Below are 17,833 nucleotides of genomic sequence, written 5' to 3'. Positions count from 1 at the left end.
GGGAAAATGGTGGTCCCAGAGTGAGACTAGTTGAGAACCCCTGCCCTGGGGTATTGTGCTGAATACTGTTAAAAAACAAACAAACAAAAAAAACAGAATAATTATGTATATATAATATATTATATTATATATTATATTTGACTGAGTTCAGACCAAGAACTAATGGTTGTGAGTCCAGCCGCATTGGGTCCGAGATTTAACACGTGTGAGTCGGACTGGGTCGCATTTTAAGAGAGAGAGAGAGAGAACTCTAGCACAAATCAAACTGCTCAAATGGGCCATCATGGGCTTTGAGAGCTTTTATATTTACAAGAACTTGCAGAAAATAGGAATAGACTCGGCTTCAAATTGAGATTTTTTTTTTTTTTTTGAGAATGGTATGTTTCTTATTTCTTGAATTACTACATACTGTATAGGCTACAATTTTCAAATTCATTCATTTGCAGCTATCCACAAGTTTCCGAACGTCATCTATGGTCAAAACTGGCTTCCGGTTTGCCGGTTTGGTGGAATTTTACGTTTACGTTTCCATGGTTTTCAGGCGTTGTCATAGTTGCGGTAAACGCATGGATCTATTAACGCTGGCTTTTAACACAGATGTCAATTTGTGTGACACTGTTAAAAGCTGCTGTGATGATCCATGCGTTTACAGATTTTCATTGGGGGGAAAAAAAAAAATCCATGCATTTACCGCGGCTACTGAAACCATGGAAACGTAAACATAACATTCCAAAACCGGCAAAACAGGCTACGTTTTTGACGTTCGGAAAAAGGTGGATACTCAGATCAAAATACACTGTTGTGTCTTTAATTCCTCCTCCTGCCTCTCCGTGGCACTGATCAGCCCTCATACAGAAACAGGCATCATCGCTGCTGATGTGGAAATCCCCCTCTCCTGCCATTTAAAAGCTCCGCTCTGAGGGCAGTGTGAGCCCAACGCGCTGCGAACTGAAAAAACCCAGGCTGTGAGCTGAATTATGTAATATTTCAGCGTGAAGAAGAGGATCATAAAGAAGAGCAGCTGTTGCATGTTTTTTAAATGGGAAATCTGTTGGGCAGCTGGCGTTTCAAGGAGCCGAGCACCGTTGAGGAATGCGACTCGACGTGGGGATCGGACTCGGAGGGCGACGAGCCGGCGGCTGAAGATGACAGCGGCATCTCCGACTCCGTCAGTCCGGCGGAGAGCGACCGAGCCGCCGCAGAGCCAGGAGACACATCCCCGCAGGTATGATGGTGGTGTGTGTGTGTGTGTGTGTGTGTGTGTGTGTGTGTGTGTGTGTGTGTGTGTGTGTGTGTGTGTGTGTGTGTGTGTGTGTGTGTGTGTGTGTGTGTGTGTGGTGACACAGGGGAAACATGGAGGTGAAACGGGGGGAGGGGGGGGCACGGTGCGGTAACATGTGCCACCGGCAGCGCACAATATTGACAAGGCCAGGACGCAGAAAGGGCAACCGAGCATCCCTCAGATACACACCGTCTGCACGGGGAGCGCGCGCGCACACACACACACACACACACACAGCCTGCACCAGATTTCATTCAAAAACACATCAATTTAATGTCACCTCGGTCAAAGACATGGACAGCATGACAACTTTCCTGAGATCCACTTCTCATCAGCAGCACTCAGAGGCAGCAATATGAATTTACACATAGTTCTGTATGGTGGATGAAATACTAGCTGTACAATAGTTGTTCTATGGTGAGATGAAAATACACTTTCGAACATGGCATGCCAGTCTACATACAGAACACCTCAGTTTGTTAGTAATTGCTATTGGTAATTGCTTCTCCATATGAGGTTATTATGTCTTCCTGCTGCTTTATGGAGCAGATCAAATATTCCAATGATTATGATCCCTGCGGCCTGAATCATCACAACGGTTGATGTTCGACTACTTCACACTGTGTCAAAATCTTAAAAGCAGCAGGTTGTAATAGGAGCATCAGGAGAACGAGCCAGTTTCATTTGAATATACGAATCATGACATCGGTTCAGTGACTCTCTGTGATAGATGATTTAGAATTGGTTCAATGAAACTTATTACAATTTTACCATCATTGCAGCCTGAATTCACTTTGTTTCTTACAATCTTACATGGCTGTAAAATGATTACAATTCTTCACACAGTATGTAGCTTTTAGTTGTGTGCGATTATTAAAATGAAACCCTTTTGTCATGTCTAGTACAGAGTATTTATAAATCTAGTCTGCCTTCACAGGATTAGGCCTAGAATAACACTGCAAGCCCTCCTGACCAGTGGAAGTTAGCATGACCCAGATTTTTATTAGAGAATCAATTCTAGTTTCTAGCATCCTTTTGTCGTGATTGCACGGCAGCGCCGATGTGAATTGTCCTCCTTTGCTGGAGAGAAATGGATGATGACAGGCGTCGACCTCAAAAGCGAAGTCTGTGCTTTTAATTCGGCTGAGTGGCAGACGAGCGAAACGCCGCATCTGTTCAAACACAAGTTGTTTTATTCCAGATCACGCTATATGCATCAAGTCTTTTTTTAACTCCTGTCTTTTTGTTCCCCCGCTCTTTCCTCATTTTTAACTTTATTTATTTATTTATTTATTTAATTTCTGTCTTTCTTGCTTCCTCTCTCAGCTGACTGACTCCCCAGAGTCTGTTCCAAAGATGAAGAGGAGTTTCTATGCTGCGAGGGACCTCTACAAATACCGTCACAGCTACCCGGTACATGCACTCACACACACTAATTTAGAAACCCACGATTATGCCATCATGGTGCCATTGATACCCAAGAGTGTGGAACCACAATGCACACAACTGCTTTGTGAAACTCTCACACACACGCAGTGAAGACACCCTGTGTGATCTGTTTGATCTTTGTGTGCGCTTGTGTGCAGAACTACAAAAGGCCTCGGCAACCCAACGAGTACCGCAACCTGCGCTTCTACCTGAACAAGATCCCTCTGGTACCTGATGGTGAGCTGCACACACACACACACACACACACACACACACACACACACACACACGTAGCTCCTGCATGCAGATGCCCTGCCTCTGTGGAGAGGAGAGATGTTGGCTTTGGGCTTTTAGTCTTGTTTGGCTAAAGGTCATGTTTGACTTGGAAAAACACACCAGTAAATGAGTGGACTTATCCAGTGTTTTAACATGTTCTCTCTCTCCAAACACACACACACACACAATAAAACATGTGTGACGGCTAATTATCTCTGTCTCTCCTCAGGTATCTACATTGAGGAGATTCTGTCTAAGTGGAGAGGCGACTATGACAAACTGGAGCACAATCACACCTACATTCAGTGGTGAGACACTGCAGCCTCTGTCTGTCTTCAGCTGCCATGTGGTTGCATCAAGTCCTTGCAGTTGACTGGATCATTTATTGCGTGGTAGAAGCCGTAGTAACCAACACATCAAAGCTGCTTATTTCTTTTCTTTTCTTTTTTTTCGACCTACATGTCGAACAAAAGTAAAAAAAAATAATAATAAAGTGAGGGTTTCATCAGCAGTACTTCCTGTTCCATGTCAAGTGTGGGATGTTTTAGTAGAATGGATCTGAATGTGATTGGCTGCGTCGCCCTGTCCCCTTTAGTTACAGTTATGGTTTTACTAATTCAGCTGACATTAGCCTCTCTAGTAGTTGAATATGTAAGGTTTCTAGCTGACTGGTTTGAAAGGGGAACCGTCTTAGGTTTGTGCTATAAAATACTTAACTCTGTAAAGAGCAAGACAGAGATGCTAACATCCAGAACCAGCCTCCACACTGTTATTGTGCTGGTCACGGTCAAGGCCTTTTTATCATGTAACCATAAGATAACTCGCTCCTTAGCTCTGGCAGGTTGAGACTTGAGGTCACAGCAGCTGGTTAGCCTGCGTGCTAACATTTGCAGCTTATGTCATAGCCGTCTCGTCCAGTAATTACATTTTAGCTGTTTTAGCTGATTTTAGGGAAACTAAACAAACCTGTCAAACTCCTTATGTTATACTTTATATAACGTATCTGTGCACAACTTCTGTATGTGGAGAAATCCACACATTCATGGCGAGTCAATTGTTACTCAAGGTCATAAACCTGTGGACATTTATAAGGAAGCATCAATAGTAATAATCTTCTTTATCTTGTGTTGAACTTTTCTTTTCAACTTAACTAATAATCTGCATAATTTAGCTGGCAAAAATGCCCCAGTGTGATTCTTTATTATTAATTCTTAATTATTTATCTTGTATTCTTTGACTCCAGGCTGTTCCCATTAAGAGAACAAGGGCTCAACTTCTACGCACATGAACTGACTCAGGACGAGATCAAAGTAAGATACACAAGTAAACATAAATACATTTAGGCTCCACATACAGTCTCAGTATTACTGTATCAGCTGCCTGTCTCATTTGTTCACACTTCCTCATTGAATCAGTGTTGAGCACGGCTTCAAAAGAGCCTACAGTGGATCCTTATTGTATTTTGACTGATGCTTTATTGTTAATATGTGCATATTTATCTGAGCACATAGTGGTTTGAGGGAAACGGATGGTATGTCATTGTTTTGATTTATTGATTGATATCTTTATTTTGCTCATGCATGCAAATGACAATATAAAAAATATAAAAAATAATAATTATTAAAGTGAACAGCAAGAAATGAAAACTAAACAAAACAAACAGTAACCTGCATCTGCAAATTCATAAGCAACTCAGTTTACATGAGCAAAAGGAGTAGGAAGAAGTATAAACTATCTAATCCTATCCCTGTCATTCATACCTGTGTGTTTAACTGTGTTCAGAACATCCAATTCTCACCTACTGTCAATTGGCCATTTTGTAGCAACATTTTTGATTTATCCACCATAGTGACAGTATTTCAGGAGAAGAGATTGTCTGAACAACATGCTCACAAGCTAATGTGATTTTTTATTATAGATTTTTTATTAGTTCAGCATGCCTAGTGAGCACAAGGCCGGTAAAAAAAACACCTTGGTTTTCATTTTGGCTAAAAGGGCAGGAGGTGTGTGTGTGTGTGAGGAACACCAGGTGACATTATATTGACCTCATGCCAGCAATATTACACACACCACCCCCACTGTTTACCCGGGTTGAATCTGAATCTGAACATGACAGTGGCATGAAACAATATACATTTATATTCTAGTCATTTGTGTAGCTGCATGTAGGGATCCAACCGTCCAATAACCTGGAATCTCTATGTAGAGAGACGGAGCTGCTGCAGCAGCGGCAATGCAGCAGATACAGCTGGTGCAAACACACACACACACACACACACACACACACACACGATGCATGTCTTGCAGGATACCATGTGTGATGAAACCATTCTGGCATTTGTTCACGCCATGGATATTTTTTTTATAAATCTTTTCATTCTTATCATGTCTGCTGAGTTGCAAACACTATGCAATGGATGAATGAAAGTGAACATGTGGACAGCGTCTGAACACAGCATTGGTGTCTGATGTACTGTGTTTATATAGAAATATATTAATAAATGTATCTGTACCGAATCCTGTCAGGAATTCCAAAGCACTCGTGAAGCGAAGCGGAGGTTCCTGGCGGCCTACTCCCTCATGTTGGACTTCTACGGCATCAAACTGCTGGATAAGAGCGGAAATGTTGCTCGAGCTTCCAACTGGCAGGAGCGCTTCCAGCACCTTAATGAGTAAGCATACACACACACACACACACACACACACACATTGTGCAGCAGCTTAGGAGCGTAGAACTTGTGTCAACTTATCGCTCACTTGCCAAACACTGCTTATTTGTCCTTTAGCAAGGCAATTATTCCAAATCCCATGCAACTCAATTGTTCCTGTATCAGCAGCCAAATGTGAAACAGCATGTCTTAAAGCAGAAGTAAGTGATCCGGTCGTTTTGGCTAATGCTGCGTTCCAGGCAGGCTTTTTCACTATAACGGCCACTCGTAACTTCCGACCCGTGAACTCGTACCAGATCGAATTGGTACGACACAGGTCGGATAAACACGAGTTACGAGTTGCCTTGAACGCACCATAATCTCTTGTCAGCCGATGGAGTTAGCAGCCCCCGCCCTCGTCATGGATCTATTGGTCCTCGTCCCTACGTCACCACATTCAGGCGCATCCCTTGGCTGCACACACAGCCCTTCATGCCGTTCTCTCTCCTCATTGGATAAAACTTGTAGGATACGAGAAAAGTTTTCTCCTCGGCTCAGAGGAGAGCAGAATGACTGAGAGACCCGTGTTTCGGTCCAAACACTCTATGTAAGTGATTGCTGTCGGAAGATATAACTATTTAAGACTTATATTAACACAAAAATATCGCTTACTTCTGCTTTAAGTCAACAAACAGATGGTTAAGTGGTAATTTAAAGGGGTATTTTTTTTCTTTCACATCCTATTTTAGTGGTTTCATGGCCTGAGAGAAGTCATTGTGTTGCCTTAGAGAACCACCTGATGGTTACATGTTGGGGAGTGGAGTGTGTGGCTGTTAGCAGACCACCTCAAGTCACAAGCCTCCTCTAAACCTTGGCTTCTTCTTCTAATTGCTGCCATTATCCCAGCACCTGAAAAACAACAAATAGTCCGCCATAAAACAGCTGCTCCATACTGTTATTCTTCTCCCCTGCCTTTAAAGGGATAGTTCAACATTTTGGCAAATTGGCCCATTGCCATAATCGCTATAGTCATAGCAGTAGGTTCGTTACCTTTAATTGTCGGTGCAAGCTATTTTTAGAACAGCGGAGCAGAGCCGTGAGCTGCTCAGGGCTATTCTATGGAGGCTAAGGGAATTTCTTGGTTTCCCTCATCAAACTCATCAAATACACAATCCAACAACTCCAAAACGCTGTTGTGTTGTGAGCTGTACATCACCACGCTATGAGATAATAACGGAACGTTACGAGACGGAGCTGTTTTAGAGGTAAATTCATGCAAAACAGCTGATGCGCGTTGCGTTCAGGGACAGTTTTTCAGCAAGCAGACTCTGTATTTACCCTGTATTTACCTTGAAAATGGCTCCATTTCATAACGTTCCATTATTATCTCATACTGCTATGACTATAGTGATTATGGCAATGGGCCAATTTGCCAAAATGTTGAACTATCCCTTTAATATCCCATCAAATATTTGCAAAGACTTTGGCATCTGGTTGACTGTGGACTCAGGGTTTCTCTCAGGCCAAACTACTACCAGAAGCGAACCAGTCTTAATTATTGAGGCTCTGCAGTCCTTTGCTGGATAAAGTTTATTAGTTTAGTTCTGAGGTGCGACTCTGATGTGAACAGTTACCATGGTTACGGGAGCCATTCTCGTCCCTTGTGAGGCTAAAAGAGAAGAAAAGGTGCTGTTTACCTGTTCATACCCAACTGTAATTATCACTTCTTACTTCAGAAAGTAGTATTTATTAGGGCCCGAGCGGCGACTGCAAGTCGCCCAGCGAAAGCCCTATTGAAATCGTGCTATTTATTTTTATTATTCCCACGATTCTTAAATCCCCAATTTCGCCCCTTTCCCAAACTGGAAAAGTTGTCTACTTTTGCATGTCCCTCCGGCCGGATCCGAAATGCGATATTTTTGGGTGGTCGCACATGGTCGACGCGAAATGGCGAAATAGCGCCCCCTACAAACTTTCAATTAGCCCTGGCCTATGGGGTTAGTTTGTCGTAAGCTAACGAAATTTGGTACACACATTTATCATACCCAGACGCACAAAAAAGTCTCTTAACGTACTTATCTTGTGCTCTGCAGGTGTGTAGGTCATAGGGCGTGGCTGCTATGGCTCAATGTACTTTGGCGACTGTTTCGATGCTCGCCATGTACATACAAATGGCTCTCACGCCCACATACTTTATCGTAGCTACTTCAAACTTGCTGGACATGACGATGGCTCCGCCCTGAACGTCCCGATATATTAACTTCCCACTTTACTCATAGCGCCCCCCGGTGGTAACAGGAAGTGACCAGTTTTTACATTAACGTGTACTGATTTCACATAGTTGACCCCATCAACTTCATTCCACTTCTAAAACATGCAGAACTAGTTGGTGAAGCTACATTATGAACGCTGTGAAGCTACGAGTAATGGCGACCGCGTGGCGTCATGGCGACTAATGATCCCTCGCCAACAAAATACGTTTGGCTTTTTGATGGCTTTAATTAACTCGTATCATCATGAAATTTGATACACAGGTCCAGGGTGGAGACCTCTTCCATCTGATAGGGGTGTTGCTCATGTCGCCCCCTAGTGGAAACAGGAAGTCCAATTTTTTGCATTGACATTGTCCGATTTCCTCGAAACTTCACATGTGTGATGAGGGACTGACCCTGAACACACCTGCACACATCCCATTACTGCCCCCTGCTGGATGAACCATTAACTGCTCATAACTACCTCATGCTTTGTCCCATTCACTCCAAACTTCACATGAGTGATGAGGGGCCGCCCCTGAACGCGCCCACCCATAACTGCTTAGCGCCACCTGGTGGATGAACGAAACATTGCAGCCCCGACATGCCTCAGGCCCCGCGGTGGCATGGGTGAGCGAGGGCCCGCCAACGCCGCTTGCGGCTTTAATTATTATCTTTAATTGCATTAAAATGGCAATCATTGCAGACATGTAAAATTAACTGCTATTTCACATTATTTGACCAGTAGCAGTTACACCCTCCATGCCCTATCTGAACAGGTGAGCCACCTGTTTAACGCCCGATCACAGTTGAAATCTTGAACTGAAGGGCCTTTAATGGCCAAAAACATGGCCAACATTTTAACAGATGGCTCCTCCAATCAGATTTTATTCTTTTCATTGCATTCACATGCTGCAGTGGACAGTGGACAATTTAGCTTCAGTATTAATTCAGTATCTAAAAAAATATATATTAGAAAAGACCAATTTAAAAAATAATTTTTAATATGAAAATGTTCATGTCCATCCATATGCTCTCAATACTTGGTTGGGGCCATTTGACTTGAACTACTGGAAATAGCCTAGACCTTTCCATGTTACTCTAGTTTGAGTTGCCCCTGTAAAACTCAAGGATGTGGGACATTGAAACAACAGTGTGAAAAACAGTAAAAATGTTCACACTTTGCAAATTCATGCTGAGGGCAGGATTGGACCCACTGCCGGGCCGGTTTTGGCCCACGGGCCGCATGTTTGACACCCCTGGTTGAAGCACCGACCGTCTCCACGTGTGTTTATTGACAACAGGATTATAACCTAAAAAGGACACGTTAGCTCGTCGGTATGGTAACTACCGGTAAACGGTAACAGGTGACTGTTGCTGCGTGCGTCTGCCCCGAGTCTGAAACAGCGGCGGCGTTAATGAAGCAGCGTCAGGCCGCTCACCGTCAGTGAAATCGCCGATTAAATACGGCGAGCCGCGAGCGACGTACAGCCTGTCTCACCTAGAGCACATCCGCTGCAGCGACCCAGTTTGATCCCACCTGACAGTCGCTTTGCTCCGCGTCAATCCGGTCAATCCCCCATCTCACTCTCTCTCCCCCTCCCCCGTCTCTCCTTTCAAAATAAATGCATAAAAAGTCGGAAAATAAAAAATAATAAAATCTGAGTCGGTGCTTGCCCGACCGGGCAAGTCCGCGCAGGTTCTACCTGCCCGCCGGTAATTTTTACTTGGCCCGGGCAATCGGGCAACCGTTATTGTCGAACCCTGACAGGTGAACTTAATTTATACCATCATCATTATTATTGGTAGGCTAATGGTACCACCATCATTACGTCCACATTCACAGTCTGTGATGATGTCACATCATCACAGACTGTGAATCACTCATCTTAGTGCACTGTAAAGTTGGATTAAAATATATTATATTATTATAATATTATACATAATCATTTTTTTTTTACCTCTTCTCATGAAATTATTGTGGCAATGTGATTTATTCTTGATAGATAACGTGTATATCTTCACAAAGCTGGTAACTGGGACTCAGTTTGTAAACACTGAACCTGATCAAAGGTGATTATTGATGTGTATAGGAATAAAAAGAGGAATTTGTTTGAAAACACAATTATTCCAACTTTATGGGCAACTGTAGCCTAGAAATCTAGACGCACCCTAGCGGCAGCAAATCTATTTGCTCCGTAGGTGGGTCTAGAAACGAGCCATAGGAACTTTTTGCGTCTCGAACACCGATTGTGTTCACCAATCACAGCGCTGTCTCTGTTTAGAGAGTGGTTGGGCGGGCTTAACGCCATGACGACATACATTTTAATTGGCTTGTCAGGCTAATGTCATCCTGCTCTTTGCTCTGATTGGTTGTAGCGCTACCCTATTGCGTGCCGAGGCTGTTTGAAAGACAGCCTTCATCCCGCCCCCCGGTCGTTGCCAGACTAGACATTTTAATGATATAGTCTGGCTTGTCAGGCTAGGGCAACTGTGTATAAATGACACAACTTAAAAAAAAAAATTGAAGAAGAGATATCTTTGGCTGATGGAGGAAACTGTTAAATCAGTTTGCCCTTAAAGGTAGGCTACATTGTGTAAGAATTCCTCCCATCGGGCGGTGTTTAGCTCAGTTGGTAGAGCACCCGCCCCATGTGTTGAGGCTGTAGTCCTCGCTGCAGGCGGCCCCGGTTCGAGTCCCGCGTCGGACGGCCCTATCCTGCGTGTCATTCCCCCGCTCTCTGCCTCCCATTTCCTGTCACACTCTCAACTGTCCTATCTAATAAAGGCATGAAAAGCCAAAAAATATACTTTAAAAAAAAAAAAGAATTCCTCCCATCTAGCGGTGCGGTTGTAGATCGCTAGCAACTTAGTCGTATTTTTCATGCTGCATTCACGTGAAATCGGTTAGATGGCAGACGGACAACAGCTGCTGCAGGTAACGGCTTAAACAAGCCTCTATGTAAACAAGTGGTCCGTCAGCACCAGGCAAAACAATACATGTGACAATATGTTGTCATGGCGATGTGGTATTGTTTACCCGACCCACGTTTTACCAGCTTTCTCTGGACTTCTGTGACTAAAATAACATCTGGTTTGTTACCGACGGCCGTTTTTCCGACTGCATCTGAATGCTGCGGTGCAGTCCTCACAGTCCTCACTGCGTTACCGCGGTGACTTTTCACAGACGCCACCTCGACCTGAGCCGACAGCTCCGGTGTCTCCACTGAGTTTCCGTGGTTTCCTACCGTCACGCTGCCACTGAACGTAAAAACATGGCGACACCACATGGCAGCTACCCATAGATATATATACTGACTAGATGCCGCGTTCCTAGGCAACTCTATTGAGTGGAATACGTCAACGCGGCCGCCATCTTGGTCCGGGGGAAGCCCTGTCTAGTCAACAGAGGCAGACGTCTATCAACCATTAAAATCGCCATAACTCACTGAATATTCAACCGATTTTCAAGCCGTTTGGTTTATTATAAATGTCAGACATATATTTATGATACAACAACAACAAAAATTTGAAAAATTTTTATAATTTTTTTTTTTTATGTATTAAACATACACTTAGATACTCAGACACACAACTACATGCATAAATACACTGAAATTTGTTCTACAAAGGTCTGACCAGGTCTGACTGCTGGTCAGACGTTTATTATGTCTATGGTCAGAACCCCGGACCAAGATGGCGGCGCTATTGACGTACGCTGAGAAGTAGAACGTGGCATCTAGTCAGTATATATATCTATGGCAGCTACCAACCGAGCTTACCCGCTCCATGTAGATATGAATGATATGAACGGCTTATTCAGAGCAGAAAGGAACACTTCAGTTTGTTGATGGGGGGAATTACTGATGAATGAAAAACAGACTTTTGAACGAAATAATTGATTTTCGTGAATAGATAACAGGAGAAGTTACACAATGTCCCTTTAAAGAGACAAGAAATGGGGAGGCAAAGAGAGGGGGAATGGCATGCAGCAAAGGGCCACCTGATTCTGGATTTGAACCAGGGATGATGCATCAAGGACTGTAGCCTCTGCATATGGGGCACCTTCTCAACCCACTGAGCTATATGGTGCCCCATTTGCCTGATTTTTATTAAACCATTAAAACAGAGAGAGAGAGCAGTGAGCGGCCTCATAGAGATGTAAAACACTTAAAACCACAAATATATCATCTTATGGATAAACACTTAAAATGAAACACAGGAAACATGTAAAATATGGTACCTTATAGAGTTTATCATCATTAGTAGTGGCAGTTTTGAAATAAAATTTCATCAAAACATATTTTTGCCATAGTATTTGTCCTCCTTGTTGAACCTGTTTCTCCCGTGTTGTCCTTTCAAGGTCCCAGCACAACTACCTGCGGATCACTCGCATCCTGAAGTCCCTGGGGGAACTTGGATACGAGGCGTTCAAGGCCCCGCTGGTTCGCCTCTTCCTGGAGGAGTCTCTGTGCCACAACACGCTTCCAAACATGCAGCACAGTGTCCTGGAGTACTACGTCTACACCATCCGCCTCCCGGCCACCCGCAGACGCCTGCTTCGCTACGCCTGCCAGCACTACAGGCCCGCCCACGCCTTCCTCTGGGGGCCACCACCTAAAAGACGAGGAGGAGGAGGAGGAGGAGGAGGAGGAGGCAGCGTGGGGGCTGGGAGCAGTGGAATCAGAGCACCTGCTCCAACACCAGAGCAACAGAGGAGGGAGGAGGACATCACCATCCCTACAAGAAACCAGTTTATTGTATCTTCCCATGATGCCATGATGTGCCAGGATCTGGCTGGAGGAGGACTGAAGGGCTGCACGGTGCTCGGGTCTAACATGGCCGGACTAGAGGGAGCGCTGATGTTGGTAGGAGCTAGAGGAGGGAGGAGCGAGTACAACAAAGTCGTTCCTTTGTAAGGAGGAGGAGGTTTAGGTCTGATCGTTATCAGGTTTTAAAACAGACAAACAAAAAACTGTTTTTAAAATTTACCAATTTAATTGTAACGTACAAAGAAGAACTTCATTGTTAGCAGACCCCGTAGGACTCTGGACCCCAGGGTCAATAGTTATAGCTTGGAATCTAATAAATGTGTCAGTAGAATCAATTCAGGTTAAGGGCTTAATATAATGATAGTATTCACTGCAGATTATTCAATTTTAACTGTATTAGATATTATGACATGAGACTGGGGTGTTGAGGGGGGGTGGGAGGTCACATCCTGAGTCAAGTTAAACAATCTCACCTTGGACCAAATCCCAAAACCATCTGAAGCAGGACCAGAGCCAGTAAAGACAGAAGACTGCCTTACTGAACCTTGTGTTTGGGTTCAGTGGCAGGCGTGAAGCGTGGTCGAACCAAAGCTCACCTGCTGATTGGCCTGTCGGTCAGCGATGGTTTGGAGAAACAGTCCTGCCTACTCATCTAACACTGTAGCTGGAGTTCCACTGAGCAGCAAGCTCACTTTGTACAGACGCTGTAAAGTGAAGATTATAATGTGAAGAGCGAGATCAGGGAGTCTTTTCCTCTCTTTTTTTCCTTTTTTTCTATTTCTGTGGTGTGATATTATGGGCAGGAGTGGGTGGGGTTTGTCATAGCAATACATGGAACCGAATTTTTTAAGACTGACTTGAAATCCTCGTAATAAGATTAAAAATAGCAGGCACAACTACAATATTTATCTGCTTTTGGCAATTTTGCTGTGGGTTAAAGGTAGCAGAATACACAACTGTACAGAATTATAGAGCAAAAAAAATGCAACTTTGACTTTATATCTATAAGAAACAGTTAAGAATAGAGTGGCTTTTTAGTGACATCAAAACCACAGAGGTCTTCTTAAAAAGTGTTGAAGTGCACGTGACAACTAGCAGGAGCGCCTCGCTGAAACAGACACACTCCTGCCATGACACAATGCAGTTAAACAGCAGCACAAACTGCACCTGAGTGTAATAATAGTATGTCAAAGAAAAGTCAGATGTTTGCTTGTTTCAGGGAAAGGGAACAGTGTCATTTCTGTTTCACCATGTAGGATATATTAATAATGCAGAAATGGCCTACATTAAACTTTCAGATATTTAAGTAGCCAATAAGTTAGAGTTAAATGATAGCGCATATTGATCATGGTACTTTTACTGTAGTTAAAGATGTGATCACGCTATTTAAACAATCTTTTTAATAGGTAAAAACTAATAATCTGATAGTCATAATCTGAAGTCATTTAACGGAGCCTAATTAGAAAACACGTCTGCATCTGCTGAACATGTGACTTAGCAGTTTGTTAGTTTCTTCCACTCTGCATTAACAATGCAAACAAGCCTGGTTTATGCCAACAGGTCATGCAATAGATCAGAGTGTGTTTTATTTAACATGACCTGTTGAAGGTCTATTGACTGTAAAACAGCAGATATATAATTTCTTACAAAGTTAGAGAATACGCTATGTAAAGTTTCCAGTTGACAGGTGACAGCACTGCCATGGTTTGAGCACTAAGCTGCTGACATTCATGGGACAATAATTCCATCACCAGTAGCAGAACTCCTCTAACAGCTGCCGCGTGGTGTGTTGTGTCACCTAAAGGTCTTCTATACTTAACTGAACGCAGTGACTGGATGTGGACTGTGAATGAAGTTAATATGTCAGAGTGGTAAACGTGTCATGTGTTGCACTTTTTTGACAATCTGTGTCTTCCGGTTCGAAAAAGCGCTGTAGGTTTTCTTTCTCCAAATTGTAGGATCAATATAATCTATGGAAGGTCAGGAACTTGCTGATTGTTCTCGTTTAATCGAATCTTGCAAGTGATGTTTAAAATTGAACCATGTTGTGTAGTTTTCTACCAGACTACATGTACAGTGATAGGTGGTGGTAATTGTGTCGACTTTGTCCTCTGAATACAACAGGTAAAACGCTTGTAGGGCTAAGTTTGTATAAGTGCCACTGCTGTTACTTTTGTTAGATATTCAGTATCTTTAAATTTGTATATTTACATAAAAAATAACCCCACAAAAATGTGCAGGAACCATTAGCATGTAAACTTATTCAACCTTCCACTGACTTTTCTTCCTTTCTTTCTTTCTTTCTTTCTTTCTTATTTTTCTTTTTTTCTTAATTAAGCCATCGTATCACGCTCGTCATCAGAATCAGAATCATCTTGCTTGTATTTGTGTTTGTGCAATAGATAGATAGATATCTGTGAAACTAAAAGCCATGTGAGGTGTAACAGCTGTGGTGCGTACGATCGGGACTTTGAACGCTTCTTCCTGACTTACAGAGCTGTTCTTCCTGTTTTCTCTGTTATCTGACAAGGCCTCTACACCGCTTCCCAGCCAAGTGTATCTGAGATAATTGTAAAAAAAAAAAAAAAAAAAACTTTTCAGGTGAATTATGTGGTCACATGGGCTCAAGTATCTGAATTTTTTGTATATTGTACATGTACATACGTGCGTGTGAAAGTGTGTGTGTGTGTGTGTGTGTGCGCGTGTATCAGATATTCTTAAGTGCCTCTTTTGTATTTTTTATGTTTATCTGTATGTTGTTATGAGTGTCTTTCCCAGCTTATTTCCTGTACATCCTGTTTTTTGTACAGCATTTTTATATTTACATTATTGTTTTCATTATAGTCATACACAGTACAGTATGAGTAGTATTATTGTACAGTAACAGCAGGAATAAATCCCATAGGAACTGATATAGAGGAGAGGTTAATAATATATAATACTTGAAACTGTTTGTATCTGGCTTATTGATTAAAATGTGATTGTTCCATAGATGACTATTCACTATGCTTGCTGAACACACCTGTGTTTTGTCAACGTTCTTCAGCATTAATGGGCGACATCATTTAAATTAACTCAATAAAACATGGGGTGTGAATTAAGACATTTGTCATGTGGACAGAATGTAAAGAAAGTGAACACTGTATTACATGTAGATTTAAGTCAACGAGTAGGACTCTCATTGTTCAAGCCACCACTGTTGAATAAATCAATGGTAGTAGATTAAACACACAAAGGGATTTTCACTTTCAAACACTTAACATGAGTGAGAACAACTACTAAACCTCTGAAACAACAGAGACTGAAGCTCTAACCAGACAGAAACTGGAGGTTTAACCTGATGCCACATGGAACAACATGCAAAGAAAAAAAGGCAAATATCGGCTCAATGGATAGTTGAATATCCAAGATACAGTAGACTACGTGATTTGTTGCTCTAGGGATTTGGAAAAGGTGGTCGAATACATTCATTTCAGTCAATGAAATTAACCAGAAAATCAACAGCTATGACCACACACACAAACACACACACACACAGTGACTGTAGATTGTACATTTAATCAGCAGTTCACAATATGAAATGCAAGAATATTGTGTGACGGCGATACAGTCACAGTCTCTACAACTGATCCAACCTTTCCCAAAGGTGGGGTTCATTTGTCAATGAATTACCATAAATTTGCTTGACATACTATTTGGCATGAATAAATATTGCTATATTAAAAGAAAATCTCTTCAATCCCATGCAAGACACTACAGCTTGCAACAGAGCTGAAGGTCATGAAACATACAGAATCAAACTAAACTGACTTCCTCCAGTGCACACAGAGGTTGGTCAGTCTTGACAGTCAGAAAGGAGCATTTACTTGACCCTCAAGTCCCAGTCCTGTGACAAACAGCCTTGATGTTGGACTGCCACTACTAGGCCGTAAGGTGAACCTGAAAAAGTCTCACAGAAAATGATTTCCGCTCCGACATCCGGGGACTACACGATCTTTACTTCACTAGTTCCTTCCTAATACATCCATGGTTCCTTCTGAGCGTGATGAGATTTTGGTCTGCGGTGGAGGCACGGCTGTCACGTGATCGCGCTACACCAATAAAATACCCGCCTTTAGTAAACACAATGGCAATATGGCGGCCGCCATGGTTTCATCCAGCAGTAGCTGTGATGTGGAAAAGAGACCGAAAAGTCATCAAAAGTGAGCAGAAATGATCTTAAACAGTGCTATACTTAGTCATGTCCGCGAAGATTGATGAGACAAATAGGCAATAGCAAAAGACAACAAAGCTGTCCAGGTAATATGTTGTCGTCTTAAGACGCATAGAATGGACATACAGGTAATTATGTTCATTTACTGACGTCTTAAGATGTTGCCTGGGTTACTGAGAGGCCTTTCTTATGCCAGTATGTTTTGATGTTATGTGCTGTCATTAAAGTAGGCTAAATATAAACCGATTAAGCCGACCCTCGATCATTCTGTAAAGCACTTTGGGTATCGTTCAGGTATAGTAAAGGCGCTACATACTGTAAATACACGTCTGTCCGTCCTGGGTGAGGGATCCCTGCTCTGTTGCTCACCCTGAGGTTTCTCCTGTTCTCCTGTTTCCTCAGTTGATGTGAGGGACAGAGGATGTTGTCATGATGCTGTGTAAAGACCTTTGAGACAAACTCTATGTAAAAATGGGCTATACAAATAAAACTGCCTTGCCTTCATCTGAAAACTGACGTAATGTAATTAATGTAAATAATAATAATAAACAACCGTATGCCGGTGTTTCTACTTGCAAGTTCATTAACACTTAAACCACTTGTGAAATAATCTTTTCTAACAGCCAGAGCAAATGTTATTATAGAGGTCTTTGTTGATATGCTATCCTCCTGACAAGGATTTCTTCTGGAAAGCGTTTCAGATCAAGTGAAGGCAGCACCGGTAGGCTGAAAAGTTTTATCAAAGGGCTATTACACTTTTTCATGGTGAAAGTTTAAATGATGTCTTCTTTTAATCATGACTGAAGTCATATACAATTTTAATAATTGTACTTAAACCTAGCCTCGTGACAATAAAATAATTAGTTCATTCAATCAATCATTCTAATTCTAATAAATAAAGGTTTAGGGTTATAATAAATTATTTAGCCTATAATTATTGATTATGATTAATTAATAAGTAA

The 17,833-nt window shown here is 42.4% G+C and overlaps 1 protein-coding gene across 1 annotated transcript; it reads left to right on the top strand.

The window, feature by feature from the left end:
• The first annotated feature begins 889 nt into the window (after positions 1 to 889).
• On the top strand, positions 890 to 14,282 carry ogfrl1 (opioid growth factor receptor-like 1). Its single transcript, XM_085800983.1, has 7 exons — positions 890 to 1,225; positions 2,609 to 2,695; positions 2,869 to 2,947; positions 3,216 to 3,294; positions 4,230 to 4,296; positions 5,513 to 5,658; positions 12,250 to 14,282. The coding sequence occupies exons 1-7, from the start codon at positions 1,040 to 1,042 to the stop codon at positions 12,803 to 12,805; spliced, it is 1,200 nt and encodes a 399-aa protein (XP_085657109.1). The 5' UTR covers positions 890 to 1,039; the 3' UTR covers positions 12,806 to 14,282.
• The last annotated feature ends 3,551 nt before the right edge of the window (positions 14,283 to 17,833 follow it).

Source organism: Trachurus japonicus, chromosome 15, assembly GCF_045865225.1.
Source record: "Trachurus japonicus isolate A0001 chromosome 15, Traja_1.0".
In the NCBI taxonomy this organism is placed as follows: Eukaryota; Metazoa; Chordata; class Actinopteri; order Carangiformes; family Carangidae; genus Trachurus; species Trachurus japonicus.
This window is presented reverse-complemented; position numbering and strand designations above follow the sequence as displayed.